We start from the raw sequence: 15,738 nt of genomic DNA on the forward strand, positions 1-15,738 counted from the left end.
GGTCATCTAGTATAATCTGTCTTCACTTTATCAGTATCATGTAGTTTGGCCCTTTCTTGGGAGAATAAAATGGCTTTCCACCATGGAGTTTACCTTCTTGCAAGCTAGACACCGTAATTACAGTCCCACTTTCTGTTTGTTCTGTTTTGTGTGATGGGACAATAAAGCTACCTGAAGGCAACTGTGCTAACAGAACCTGCATCAGCATTCAGGTTGCTTTTAGTACTACATGCTAGGTTTATGTGTTCTTTTTAATTCATAGTAGAGGTTATGTAAATTGAGCAGGAAGACAGATGTAAGGAATGTGAGTACTTACCTGAGCTTAAGTGTTAGGAGTATTTTTCACTGAGAACAGGGAAACCCAGGCAGCCTGGAAAAGCTGCCACATATGCTGAATTATTCTACTTTGTAATTAATTCTGCATCATCATCACCAGTCAGCTTCCAGTAGATGCCATCTTTCATTCATACCACACAATACACGTATAAGAAAAGGAGACAAAACCAACAGCAGCAAAGCCTTAGTTCCACAGAGGAAGAGAAGACAGTATGCTGTAATTTTCACTTTTTTTTCTACTTCAGATCAGTTCCTCAATTATGTCCAGTGCAAGGAAAGGAGAATAGGATTCGTATGTATTAGAAACTTGCATAATACCCACTACTGTGAAAACTGAAAACAATGTTAAATTTTTATTGTCCTAATATGGATGCATGGTGCGAATTATTTGCCTAGCTCGCAATGTAGTGGTATGCTATTACAGCTTTCAGAGGAAAGAATAAGGAGTACTTGGCCTTCAGACCTGAAACTCATCCAGAGCACCATGTATTGTTATACAAATAAAATTCAGTGTTGATTTGTCTCAATTTTTCATTCCATTCTACACTAATATTTATATGTTTCTATTTTTAAATGCCAAAATAAAATGTGTCTGCATTAAGTCTTTGGAGATTACTATTCTCAACAAAGAATTTATTTATTTATTGTATTTCAAGAGTAAATGCAGTAGTATTTGGATTTAACTTAAGATGGAAGTTTTCATTCTTGCTTAGCCTTTTTGATATAATTTGTGAGCCTTTTTTATATAATTTAATTGTGAAGGTGTTTGGATTGAAACAATGGATATTCAAAAGACCAGATTCTTTCAGAGGTGCACAGTCCTCTAGGGTTTTTCCTTCTGATTGTTATCAGTGGTCTTTTTAAGTTACACAGTATGTAAACAAAAGAAGGAGCTATATTGTGCTAAATCAGATGTTCTTTTATCCAATATCCTGCCTCTGACAGAGGCCATTAGTTGATGCCTAGGAAACAGTGTAAAAACAGAGGAAGCACACCGCTTCCAACAAACCATTACCTAGAAACTTCCTGTGCCAGACCATTATATGTATTTCATCATTTTTTACCTATTAGTTACTGTCCTGTAGCAGAACTTTTGTCCTGTTTTGAGTTATTTAAAGCAATGGCTGAAAAATCTTTTCAGAAGAGTTTTAGGTGTTTGAATACAGTACATCCAGTTTCCCTGTTCAAGTGTTTATTTATGAGTTAAACAAAACTCCTAATATATATGTAAAATCTTATTTCACTGTGTAAAAAACATGTTCTCTTTCTCCATTACATTTTGCTCCTATGCCTACTTCTGTTCCTCACTGTAGTTTTTCCTTCCAATTTGCTTGGTAGAGAAGACACTGACTGATCTTTGATGTGTCCCAGGAGTTCATTTTAAAACCTAGCATCACATTTATGATCTTAGCATAATATTGTGAAGATAACTTCAACAGTGTATATTCAGTACAAACAACTAAGTTGGTAATACTGTAGAGCAAGAAGAATACTTTGCTTGGCACAGCTGGAATTTTTGGGTTGTTTGTTTTGTTGGGTTTTTTTTGCCAGGCAGACAGAACCAGCAAGGGGTAATGGATAAGTAGTAGTAACCAAGTGCAAAATGTTTCACCGTCCCCTTGCAATACTGAGATGTGTCCTTCATTGTATCAAATGAAATAAACTTACTTCCTCATGATATCCATGATTAGAGGGAGCATGCCTATTAAAAGAAAATATTCAAAGTGTAAGTTTAGGATCTAGAACTTTGTTTTTTATTCTGTATAATATTTAAATTCTTAATTCAAAGACATTCAGATGATCAATCATTTCTATTTAAGGGGGGAAACATTGCTGTTAAATGAGAACATAAAACCTATCCTTTTTTCCTCTCCTTAAGATGATAAGCTTGTAAAGCCTGCAGAATTGTTTCTTTAAATTAAAACTCTTCCTCTTTATTTGGTGGGAAAATAATCTTTTTCATGTACAGTTAAGAGCACAAATATTTCTAAGCTTAGAACTTCAGTATTGCCCAGGTAGTTCAAGACAAGATCAGGATTAAAACTGTTTTTAATTTAGCTCGTATGTATTCCTAAATTTATTTTATTACGACTTGGATAATCTTTTCTACTACAAAGTAGTTTTTATTTCATGTGTAGTACTCAAGAGAAATATCCCAACATCACCATAAAAATAGGTTGACATAAAAATACAGAACAGAGTCCGTAAAGCAGGAACGACTGTCTGGATAAATTTAAAACCTCAAGAAAGTGGAGCTGAAATGAAATGCTTAAATATACTGTAAAACGTGGTGTGGTTCAATCTCTAGTGCCCCCTGCTGATGATATTAAATAATTCTTGACTGTGGTTTACCTAGAAGTTAAAAGCCTTGCAAAAATCAAGCCATTTTCCATAACTAGAAGTAAGGGCTAAAATACACATGCTTTATTAATTTTAGACTTTGGCATAGGCTTTGTGTGCAGAGTAATGTATAAGTTGTAGGCTTTTATCAAAGCAGCTTTGTATGCATTAACTTCAGTGCTTACAGAGACAATTGGAGGTGAACTTAGATTTTGGGTTGTCTGACTCTTCAGTTGGAATGATCTCTGTTATTTGTAATTTGGTGCAATAGTTGCTTCTAGAATTAGCTCTGGTTTGGCCTTAGACTAATTTACACTTATCACTACTTAATAATTTCTTCCATGTCTAGTTTAATTTGTTTCAGTAAAACTATGTGGGGAAAACTACATGTTATTGATCCTTTTTTGTCTTTAAACATTTACATTCCAGTATTCCTGTGTTATTTCATTACAGTACAGTCTTTTTGTGGAAGATGTTGTGTTCATTCTGACAATGAACAATATTTGGGTAGTGTGGGGGGTGAGAAATAATTGAAGAAGACAGCTTGTTGGATGCACCTGCACTATCTCTGTGCATTTCACAGGAAGATAAGCAGACAATATTTTTAAGTTTATATCTTTCTGTACTTTTTGCAGGTGTATGATGATGGAAAATATGTTTATGTAGTAACAGAACTTATGAAAGGAGGAGAACTGCTGGATAAAATTCTTAGACAAAAATTTTTCTCAGAACGAGAAGCTAGTGCTGTTCTGTTCACAATAACAAAAACAGTTGAATATCTCCATGCGCAAGGGGTAAGTTTTCATCTCAGACAAAATGCATATAGAAGTTAATATTATTCTATTTCAGAAGTATAAAATCGTATCTTTATATGTTCTTCTTAGCTGTAATGAAGTAATTTTTGGTAAATAATTACATTGCAGCAGGATTTTGTGCTGAAATCAAAGCATTCCTAATCAGATGTATAGATATCCAGATAACAGAGATGAAGCAACTATTTCTCTTGTTCTATGTACAGTCTGATAGTGTTTCTGTGGAATGTGCAGATAATGACTAATAGATAGGATGTAAGAGGAAGTAAGCCAAGAAGAAGTGCTAGGACTAGTGTTGTTGCTTAGCCATGGACCCTAATATAATTCCAACCCCATCCTGCAATGGACCCTGAAAACCGAATATTTTCCACCTATAACTCTTGTAATTTCTTCCACTTCTTGGCTTTGAAGAATGTGGTTTATGATTTGTAACTCCTGCACCACAGGATCAGGAAGTTGTAGTAGACTGTTAGTAGAAAGAAAATCAGTGCTTCGGGAAATTAATTTGGAGACAGGAAGCAAAGCAAGCAGTTCAAAGATAGAGAAGGCAAATCGGACAATTGCATAGCAAGAATGACAAGTCGTGTTGCATTTGTAAGTAAACAAGAGAAAGGAGATAGAGAAGCAGAAAGTAAAGGTAGAAGTTAAAGTGCTAACACCTAATTATGCAAGAGGAGATATTTTAGAATGGTTAGTACTCTAATTATTTTAAGAAACAAATAACAATTCAGCATTCACTGTCATTTCTGGAAGCTAGTATTTCAGAAAACTTATTATAAAAGTTACCTGGTGTATCTTATTCTGTGGTTCAAGGCTTGCTTCAATCACCTGCTCACGTGTGGATTTTTATTTGAGCCTGCATGCACAGGAGTAGAATCCTTGGCCAGCAGCATCCATGAGAAGTATGAATAAACCGTGATACATTCTGCATGGGGAAATATAAATAATAGAATAACACAAATCATAACTTGGTTCCTTCTTACCACCTGTGGCCATAAAAGGACCAATGTCCTTGCAACAATTAAGGAATTTTAGGGGCTTTTTTGTTTGTTTATTTACTTTAGATCTTTGTAAATATTGGCATTTTAACTTGCATTAGACCACATGCTCTTTGGAACTTCTACTTTTGGAAATTTTCAGGTCTTACATTAAGTACACTTCTACATGAAAGATCGCCATATATGTGAATAGTGAGCACTTCAGTCATCTAATTTTTGTCTGGAAAAGTCCCCCATGTCTTCAGTGGATTTTACTTTTGTAGCTCCTTTGGACACCAGAGGAGCTTATTTTAATATGCTGTTAGGTAATACCTGGTTTGACAGATTCTGATTGTGTGCAGCCATCACAATCCTTCCCAGAAGCAGTTTGCTCATTGAAATTTCTAGGATTCTTTTGAACTGAAAAATTAGCTAAGCAAGGACTTAAATCTTTCTCTTCAGAGTAAGCAATACTTCCAGCTCTCCCCCAGACAGTTATACAAGTATTAGTGCAAGCATACAACAGTTAAAGGTTGGCAGAATAGACATCATAAAAGGATAAACAAGAATTATCATGTCATCGTGGAGCAGAATACTTCTGCATGCTGGTAGATGATTGAGAATGCTAATCAAACACATGATGCTAAGAAAGAACTGAAAACTCCTGCATATTGTTTGGCTCTCTTCTCTTGCTCTAAACCAAAATGGTTTTTTTTATGTGCAAAATATATCAATATAACCTAAATGATCTGACATTTTTTTAAATTTGCCTTTGGGAAAGCAGCTTAATACGGGAAGATATTTATTCTGTGAAATTAACATTTTTATTCTTTAGGAATTAGTATTTGGATTTGAACTAGACTGTTAACATTTACTTTTCCTCCCACTTGAGAATTGCTGCCCCTTCTTCCAAAAAAATCAAAACTCAAGTGGACTGGTTCTAGAAAGCCTGTCAAATCCCCACCTTTGTGCTGTTTTCATTGCCTTTCTCTTCCTTTCTACCCCTTTTAGGAACTATTTCCAAAAAAACTAACACCAATTGGAATAAAACTGCAGGTTTTTTCTTCTGCCTTTTGGAGCAGTAAAGAATATTCCATTTATTACTTAGAGAAAAAAGATTGTAATCTATCTGAACACCACAAAATGAGGGCTGTCAGGAGCCTGCTCTCATATAAGCTGACATCTCAAGCCAGGATGTTGCTTTTAAGAGCTACTGTTCCAACTCAAATTTTTTAATATAATTTGTATATTTCAGCTTGCTTGTTTTGTTAAATCTGAGAGGGGCAAAATGTTTGCATGCTGAAAAAGCCTCTTAGTAAGTTTACTGCATTCAGTGGCTTTACAGTCTCCAGATACTTTGCAATCTTTTATTTCTTGGTCTTCTGTTACTTAATTTGCTGAAACACTACTAGCTTTCTGGAAGACTGCGTGGAGCTTCTGATTCTGCACATCCCTTACTTAAAGGAGTTTTGGGGTATCTTCTCTTTCTAATGTGATTAACTTCTTGAAACATTTCAGCACAATCTTTTCCAAGAGGAAATGAATCTTTCGTTCAAATTTAACCATGAGAGGCTGTGTTTAATATTATTCAAATACATAGGACAATCAGGAAAATAAAGGTCTTCATAGAAGTTCTATTTAAATATTTTAAAGAAGACATTTAGGTCCACTTTACTGTTTTACTGCAGTTTATAGCCTTTATTTTACAGAGAGCAAAGCCTCTAAAGACTTTAGGCTAATTTGTCTTGTGAAGGAAGTGTAACAAGTCATCTGCTGTCAAAGACTGTCCTTGTGCATTCCAGGTTTTATTAAGACTTGTTTATAACACAGCTTCAAATAAGATCAGATTAATTCTGCCAAAACTTAGGTGGCTTCTACAGTTTTTGTCAAGCATTTTATATCTGCAAAACAGACACTCAGGAACCAGTACAGGCTTTTTTCAACATGCTAGTCCATTAGGAGAAGACCTTTTTGATATATGGTTATTTTTGGCATAGGTGTATTCAAATTCCCCCCTCATCAGGCCTTAAATGTTTGCACTGAAATTAATTCAGATTATCTGAATGAAGAGAATGGAATATTGAGGGTTATTCAAGCAGCAACTAGTGCGTGATCACATAAGCACGTCATCAGCTGTGGACATCTGTGACTCCAAAAGATATTATTTGCCAAAGGTTCTTACTTAAACACCTTTGTAGGTATGTGTGTTACAATAGAAAATACGTATAGTCACCCATTAGAACAAGGCATCTGAAACTCTGTACAAAAATATTTGGGGGGGTGTCTGGAGGGGACTTTATACTTAGAATGTCCAAGTTAGAATTGTAATACTGTAGACACCACTGAGCGTCAGAATACTCCAGCTGATGTTAGAAGCTGGAAATCTGGAAGCTGGGAGATTTGAAATCAAGTAGCAGAATTTATCATTATAATATAAAGGCTTTATTGTATTTAGTGGTTTGGTTTATGTTTTTAGGTTGTCCATAGAGACCTGAAGCCTAGCAATATTCTGTATGTTGATGAATCTGGTAATCCAGAGTCAATTCGAATTTGTGATTTTGGTTTTGCAAAACAACTACGAGCAGAAAATGGTCTTCTGATGACTCCATGTTACACGGCAAATTTTGTTGCACCAGAGGTAAGTATTAGAATAGCTTGTATACCCTTACTTATTTAGATGGGGTTTTTTTGCTAGTTAGATATTTGTTTCATTCCTGTGTAGCAAGTGAAATGACTTGGTAAACGCTAAGAATTTGAAATCTCACTATTTTTATGGCTTAAAGCTTTCTAGACACTTTTTTCTTTTTCTTTTCTTTTCTCTTTTTTTTTTTTTTTTTCAAAAAAAGTGTTTGTCTCCCTCAGGTTTTAAAGAGGCAAGGTTATGATGCTGCATGTGACATATGGAGCCTTGGTGTTCTACTTTATACCATGCTTACTGGGTAAGGGTAAATTTAGTTTGCTTTGCTGTAGAATAGCAAGCCAGTATAAACAAAAAGAATAATAAATGTAGGCCCACTGTTAAAGATGCTTCTATTGAGACACTGTTTAATCTCAACTTTGGCTTCACTGGGGGTAGAATATCCTTTGCCTTTAATAGAATCCAATTTTGCGGGGACTGATATGAAAAATACTTGTTTTTTCATGTCTCATCTATTTTAGGTGTTTAATTTCTGCTTTCTGGTGATTTAGGAGCAAGAATAGTTTGATGTGAAAATTAGCTGATTAAGCGTATATCTGTTGAAGGAAATATGTTTCACATACAGTTGCAATGTATTAAGCAGGATGGTATGCAAAATTCAGCCACGGGATAGTTGGAAGTGATGCAGTTAGGATATAATAAATGCAACAGAAATTAATTGTATAAAAGATTAATAATAAGTTCAACTAGTGTACCATAAGTTCAAAAGTTATTTGCTATTGCACCTGCCAAATAGATTATCTTTTTCTGCTGGTTTATTCAGATGTCACTTTTGTGAAGTGTTAACATAATTAGAGTAATTTTTGGCGTTTTAAAATAAGTGACAAGCATATTTGATTTTAGGTGTATCTCTTTTGGTTGTGGATATTCTGGTAGCAGCAAAAATGCTTGTAGTGAAGCAAGGAAAAACTGCTGCATCTTCTAGTATCAAATCAGCAGTTATTCTTGTCCCATCTCAGCATAAACTCTTTCATTTAATTTTGTAACAGCTTGTTTTATTATAACAATAAAATATGAAGGCTTAAGGAATACTTTCTGTAGTTCAGGATCCATTAATGCTTAGACTGCTATGGGAAAAACCTGGTATTCAGACCCAAAATAGAGGGAATGCCTACAGTAAGAACAGATACGTAGTCTGCAGTGCTGTGCATTTTCAGGTGTTGAGAATAATTTGGGTTTTACAGCTGTTTGAATCTTTGTTGCATATAGTGTGCTGAACTCTCTGAATATTATGATCAGATTTATAGCAGCTAATGTGTCCAGATGATGGAAGTTATTAACACTGAAATTGTTTGGTTAAATAGCTACACTCCTTTTGCAAATGGTCCTGATGATACCCCGGAGGAGATTTTGGCCCGAATAGGTAGTGGAAAGTTCTCTCTCAGCGGAGGTTATTGGAATACTGTTTCAGAAACAGCTAAGGCAAGTAGATTTGTTTTGTCCTCTGGGGAATAAGAAAACTATTGCAACGTAATATGTTACTTATAATGTATATGTTATATGATATTCATACGCTATATGATATATGGCTGGGTAAGTTCCACCCATTGTTATTTTAAAATACTGATCTGATCCTTTATGTGCCTAGAAGTTTGTTTCCTGTTTATGATCTTTTCATGTTTCAACAGTCACTTGCATTTAGGAAGAAAAAACAGATGTGCCTTATACTGTACTCATGAACAAGTGGCCTTAGAAATTTAATCAGTATTCACAGGCATGCACACTCATTCATGATGAAAAATGCTGTAATAAAACTTCATGTGGAAATGACATTCAAAAATAAGTCTAAATCAGGATAATGAAAATGTTACAAGAATTACCATACATCCCACTGATTCAGGCTAGAAAAATAATTTTTCACATTTTTAGGTTTGGGTCAGTTCTTCAGAGTTACTTACAACAGTTCATTTCATACTCTCTCATTAGGATCTGAGCAGTTTTTTCTTTTAGACAACGCAATTATTTTAGAACTCGAAACTCAAGTGTGCAATATCCTTTGTGGCCCTTCTATGTAGCTATTGTAAAGCACTAGAGGTTTCCCAAAAAAATATTTACATGTGTTGTGCTCTTTCATGCTAATTGTTTTTTGAGGTGTGTTCTAATGTACTGTTCTCATAACTGAAGCATTTTCCTACAAGTCATATCATTCATTTGACTGAAAAATCAACCTGTTAGAATAACATGTTTATACTCATCAGGTAACAGCTTTTTCTCCCTTCAGTGACATTCTGTTCAGTTGTACTCAGGAGTCTAGAATGAAATTAAAACCTATCATCTATGAGAAAAAAAATCTTAGATTTCTTTTTAATAATTATTTTGTAATTATTTAATTACAAAACAAGTCATGTTTTATAGGGAAATGTCCAGTATTGCTAATTAACTTAAATTATCTTCAATCCAGTTGTAGCCAACCAAATGTGTTTCTCCACAGCTTAATGTAGAAATGTTTTTTATGCTTGACCCTTACTGACTGACATCTAAAGTCACCTATAAAATATTATGCTGCTGTATAAATTTGTTTTCATCATCTTGAGTGCTGTATGCAATTCTCATTACCATAATTTGAGAAAGATAAAAGAGAAGTTGAAAGGATGATTGAACAGGATGTACTAAAATAAAGGCAAAAATCTCAAATGTCAAGAGCTACTTCTATTTAAAAAGAGTAAATAGAATACGATGTTTCATCTCAGCAGAGTTGACTGACATGATGGACAAAAGACATCATTTCACTGATACAAAGAAGGAGAGATTGATTCCTCTTTTCTCATATGATGATTTTATTAGGGAAATTAGGGATCGTTAAGACAGAACTGTGAAACAATTGTGGCTTATGCTTGAGAAGAGGGTTGAAAGCAAAAGTACAAGCAGTGAAATTAGTTCCAAGGGGGATGAGATAAAAATCACTAAGGGGTGTTTATTGCCAGCAGGAGTACTAAAATCCAATCTAACTTTCACAGTTGTTGAAAGATTGTTAGACACTGGGGAAGACATGCAAAGGAAAATATTATCTTTATTTTCTCAATTGTTCCTTTTTCAATTCAAATTTCCTACATATCTGCTATTTGTCATTGTTAAAAAAAAAATACTGGTATAGTGGGGCCTCTAGCCCACTGTGCATATTTTTGTTTGTGCATTTTGCTTCACTTAATTGGATACTTACCTATTGTGTTACCAAACATACATTAAGCTATATAATTAAAAGGTATAGCGTTAGCATTGCTGGGAAGCTTTTCAGCTGTTTCAAACTGACACTATGGGCAAATTTTTATCAGAGTAAAATCTTCAGTTTTGAACAGTAATCTTTTCTAAAGCTGGGGTTTTTCTGTTATTTGCATTGACTCTTTGTATATTATTGACAGGATCTTGTTTCAAAAATGCTTCATGTTGACCCACATCAAAGATTAACTGCAGCCCAAGTTCTTAGTCACCCCTGGATAGTTCACTGTGACCAGTTGCCTCAATACCAGCTGAACAGGCAGGATGCTCCGCATTTAGTGAAGGTAAGTAGATATTTGTTAAAGATGCTTAGCCAAAATTAGTGTAAACAGAAGGATTTCTATTTTTTTTTTAAGTTACTGTTTCCTCTAAATACTATTTAAAAGTGAATGATGAGGAGTCACACTAAGCTATAAAGTGAACTTGTAGTATGTCATAGGATTTCATAAGAACCTACTCATGGAGAATAAATCTAATACAGTTGAAAAAGACATTTTCTTATGTTTGAAATGTATTTGACTTAGCCTAGAGGCTTAACTTCCTGTAAAAAATGGCATAGAAGAAATCATTCTTCTGATTGTGAAAATGTTGTCAGGTGGCTTCAGGGAAGCTGAAAATAGTTTAGCTTATTTTACAGTTTCAGAGGAGGTTAATCATAAGTGACTAAAAGAAAGCAGTATACTTCATGATCACCATCTAAGCTATAAAGAAGTCCGAAAGGCAGTGTTTATTAATATGGTATCGTTACTGTTCTTCATTGGGTCCGAAACACGATCTAGTTTTGACCCTAAAACTTTTTCACGTTGAACAAGTAGAAGGAAATCAGAAATAACTGAATTCTACTTCTCTGTATTCCACCCTGCCTTCAATCCTATATCCAAGAATCACTGTCGTGCAACATGAAAGGATTCTGAAGAATATAACTGAGTCAGCTACTAGAAATTTCCAGCATCCAAAAATACAAGTGGGAAGAGGGGCAAGTTCTGATCCCACAGCTCATAACTTTCTAACATTTCTTGTAAATAAATCTTCATGTGCTGAATAATGTGGGTGATTTTAAAATATTCTGTTGAAAACAGAAATGATTATGTAAGTGATAAGCAGAGACAGCCCACCGATGGGGTTTCACTTCCCAAAGAACTTAATCTAGCAATTTGGGTTTGTTTTTTTAAGCAAGGTAAAATGGCTTTACGTTGATCTGAAAACTGGTTACCTTAAAAAATACTTCCTCCTAACACTGCTGGTGTTGCAGCGATGCAGCGGTATGTTTGTTTTGTAGATGCAAGTAAACTGGAAGTTAAAGCTTGTTCAGGATCTCTGGCACTTAGCACTGTGTGATCTCTAGGGTTTGCATCAGTCACAATGTACTCTTCTTGGTTTTTCCCCTCTGCTCCACAGGGTGCAATGGCAGCAACTTACTCTGCTTTGAACCGTAATCAGTCACCAGTTTTGGAGCCAGTCGGCCGTTCCACTCTTGCTCAGAGGAGAGGTATAAAAAAAATTACCTCAACAGCCCTGTGAAGTGACCTCAACCAGATGTTTGGTACCACGGCATAAGATGATAGCACAAATCATGGCGACAGGTAGCACATATCTGACAGATACCTGCAAGCACACTCTGTCCCAGCTGGTACCTATAATGCTGCTGCTCCTGCTGCTGCTGCTGCTTTCATCTATTCTCGCTTTAAACTGTTGATGGCAAGTTACTGATCTTACTGGAGCTTCAAATGGAGTGACAGGTGGAAACACCATGAAAACGATCATGTTCACGACTGAATAAACCAGAAGAATTATGAATGCCACCTCTGACAAAAATACACTGAATAAAGCACTCTGCACCATATAGCATTATTTTTATAAGGAATATTTTTTGTCCCCTAAAATATTCTTTGTTACAGGTAGAGATGGACAGTTTATGTTAAGCACTTAGCTTAAACAATCTGTTTATATTAGCACTATATACTTTGTGCCATCCAACATTTTGTATGTTTTTGTAAACAGTTCACAAGCAGTACATTTCCGTGCTGTTTTCTTTAATGTATACATGCCTTGTTTTACTTAGATATTATTAATCATTTTGACAATTAAGTCTGATTAAACAGTTCACCTGGATTAATCAGTGTTGTTGGACAGCTCTAAAAGAAGCCTGACTGTTAAACAGCTATTGAATGTAATACTATGAATATGTATTTCTTCTTGCCTATGTCTTTTCTACATTTCCATGTTTTTGACGCTGCATGTCATGTTATGAAAATCTGGATACTGTTTATAGTATTCAGAATTTAAGCAGTGGATCTCCCACCATACTATATATAAACAGGTAATATAACCCAGAGAAAAGATAACTTGCTCTGTATCTAACTCTGTCTCTTGTTTCTCCACCCCTCCTTCTTATTCTCTCCCGTCTAATCTCTGGACTCAGGAATCATTGCTAAATACTTTCTGATAGAGGACATTTCTATATTGTTTATTCTTATAATCCATTGTTAATATTTTATCTCTTTTCTGTGACTTTTGTTTAAGCTGCAAAGGATTTGTTCAGTAAATGTTGGCATTACAGAAGAAAGCATTGAAGATAAAGCAAAATCTAATGTCAGCTTTGCCTGCAAAAAGTAGGTTTAAGCTGCATTCGTTGTGGTTGCAAAACGATGGATCTGATGTTCTGTCAGATATTTTCTGATACTTTTGACATGCAAAGCAAAATGAGACAAGAGTCATCCAGATCTGTCTGGGATTAGAAAGTGTCGTTATGATACACCATGAAAATAGTATAGTCCCATTCAGGTAAAACAAAGCTGTTCATAGTGAGTGTTCTCTCTCACTTTTTCCCAGATGGAAGCAAGTTTGTAATGAGGTTGAAAGACTCATTTTAAATACTAATACAAACTTTTAATACTCCTGGCCTCTTGGTGTCTTAAGTCATTAAAGGCAGATTTTGATGGCTAGTCTTGAAAGATCAGTTGCCCACATGAGAAGGTGCACTGGAATGCATTTGAATACAATGAGTACCCCACGCCACCAAAACAGTATGCCTCATCAACTCATTCCAGATATGAAAATGGCTCCTGGGAATTCCAGCTTTAGTAAATATGGATCTGGGTGAACAGCTTCATGTGAGTAATACAATTTAGAAACTAAAAGGTGCAATTTTGTGTTTTGCATAAGAAGGTATTTTCTTGATTTAGTTGTATTAAATGTATTTTATGGTGATTAGTTTGCTAGTTTCCCTGAAATCATCAGAGGTTTGTCCAAAGGGAGAATCATCTTTATGACACCACAGATTTGCTCTAAATGAATGTAAGAGTGTTCCTTCTGCCACGAGTTTTTCTGAGTTCTTCAGAGAAGCTTCCTTTGTTAGACTTGTAAAGGATCCCACCTTTATTGCCCTTAAAAATGTTAATATTTAATCCATCATAGAATTGTTAAGGAATCAGTTTAATGAACAAGGATTCTTGAATTACCATAGATGTCAGAAATGTGAACTCTCTGCTCTTCCAAACAGTTAGCATTCTTCCCTTACTTTTGCTCTAGCATTGAAGTTCCATTTTAGCTGTACAGATCCATCTACCCTTCCTTCAAGAAGCATTTTTCTCTGATTTTTCGTTGTCAGTGTTTGCAGTCCCAGAAGAACAGTGGCTTTTAAATATGTCAATCTGAAGACTTTCAGATCTAGTCAATAAACAAGACTGAAATAAAGGGGATGGCAGTGCATGGTAGCGTGTCAATGATAGCATTTGAGTTCAGGAAGGAATTCCTCATGTGTTCTCTGTGTATATATATTAAGTACCTGGCCAAGAACGGGCCTAAAGCAGGAAGTTTTAAGCTGCTTCACTACTGGCAATATCCAAATTAAAATAATATAAAAATACATTAGCCATATTTTGTGGCCCTCAGGCTTGCTGGTCATTAGCCAAATAGTGAAGCAAAGTTATTTACATTCTCAACTAGGCTGTTAATTTAATCTAGACCTCACAGATCTTACTACCATGTATTTAGCAGGATAGGGTGAACATTTTAAATGCTAATAAAACAAGGCAGTTTAGCACATGCTAACTCAAATATTTGTGTTGAAGTCTAGTTCCACTATATTTTTAAGCTGCTTTCTAAACCAAGGTATAAAGGGCCTATCTATGCAGGCAGTATATTTTACAGGCTAGACTTCCATGGTTTTATGTATTTTGCCTCCTGCTTTGGGTCCATGCTTGCAACTTTCACATTTTTACGTTTCTGTAGCTGCAGTTGTTAGGAGCTGTAAGGAAATCCACGTAATGCTTCTTCAGATCCCAGCACTCTTCTATTAGAATGTACCTATGACACACGATGTAAATGAATTGCTGGACTGCTTCTTGGTCTTCAAAGCATAGCAAGAGCCTCTAGGATAAAGAGTCATAGAGGATAAAAAAGGAGAACTGCAGGTACAGGTTAATTTTCTATATGTAGGCCATGGTGTTTATAGTGTGAAATTATCACTTCCTGTGCTTGAGAGCATGAGAGAACACAGGGAAGAGTATAGCTATGATCATTACATGCCATCTATACCAGTAAGGGCAAAGTTCTTTATTCGTACTCACTATAGCATTGAAACTTACTAGGAGTTTTTCAAGAGAATATTTAAAACTTTTTTCTAAAGAGACAAGGGCGTAAGAAAATAGATTTACATGTCTGGGATTTCCTTGTGTGTGTTTTGCTTTTGTAAATGTGGTGAACCAACTAAAGCTGTGCTTTTCTATTATTGGAAGGAAAGGATTCAAAGTATGCTGGTCCTTAGTAAGCAGCAAAGGATAATAGATGGATTTTCACTTCTGCAAATGATGTAAATTATTAGCTTTATCTTGATACTCTTGACCTAATCAAAGGGAAGGTGTACTTATAAGGGATGTAATTATTTTGCAACCTAGTTGGGGGGGGGGGAAGTCTACTTAAAACATTTTTAAAAAATGACAAAATCACAGATAAAATATTTTTCTACGGTTCTATACAATCATACTTTATACTAGTTTTCTCAGCATGGCATGTGTCTAAGGTACTGTTCCAGGAAATCAGTGGTATCGTACCTTGTTCTAGACCATTACAAGAGCATCTGTTAGATGCTTGGCACCGCTGTGATAGAACTGAAATGCTAGTTTAAAAAAAAAATGTACTGAATACTTTAAATGATTGTTTTATTCAAGAGTCTGATCTAGGAAATGTTCCAATCATGCTATTAATGTGTAATTAGAACTGTTCCAGATGTAACTATGAACAGTTCTGGAAAGGTATCATTGCTTGTACTCCTGTCTAATGGCAGGTTTTGTAGTCTTCAAAAGAAATTGAAATTTCTACTATGAATAAACTTTCAAACATCTTAAAGTGGTTTTTT

The 15,738-nt window shown here is 35.2% G+C and overlaps 1 protein-coding gene across 3 annotated transcripts in view; it reads left to right on the plus strand.

Annotated features, from left to right (window-relative positions):
* The window catches only part of RPS6KA3 (ribosomal protein S6 kinase A3), a 74,798-nt gene extending 59,070 nt beyond the window's left edge, over positions 1–15,728 (plus strand). For 2 of the 3 annotated variants that reach the window (XM_051617795.1, XM_051618644.1), the window contains exons 17-22: positions 3,312–3,470; positions 6,942–7,103; positions 7,328–7,404; positions 8,468–8,585; positions 10,523–10,663; positions 11,778–15,728. In XM_051617795.1, coding sequence (XP_051473755.1) covers positions 3,312–3,470; positions 6,942–7,103; positions 7,328–7,404; positions 8,468–8,585; positions 10,523–10,663; positions 11,778–11,900 — 780 coding nt within the window. In that variant the 3' untranslated portion in view covers positions 11,901–15,728. Of the gene's footprint in view, positions 1–3,311; positions 3,471–6,941; positions 7,104–7,311; positions 7,405–8,467; positions 8,586–10,522; positions 10,664–11,777 lie in introns of those variants that run through there. The other variant, XR_007889309.1, reaches the window with a different exon arrangement.
* The last annotated feature ends 10 nt before the right edge of the window (positions 15,729–15,738 follow it).

Source organism: Apus apus, chromosome 1 (assembly GCF_020740795.1).
Source record: "Apus apus isolate bApuApu2 chromosome 1, bApuApu2.pri.cur, whole genome shotgun sequence".
NCBI lineage: Eukaryota > Metazoa > Chordata > Aves > Apodiformes > Apodidae > Apus > Apus apus.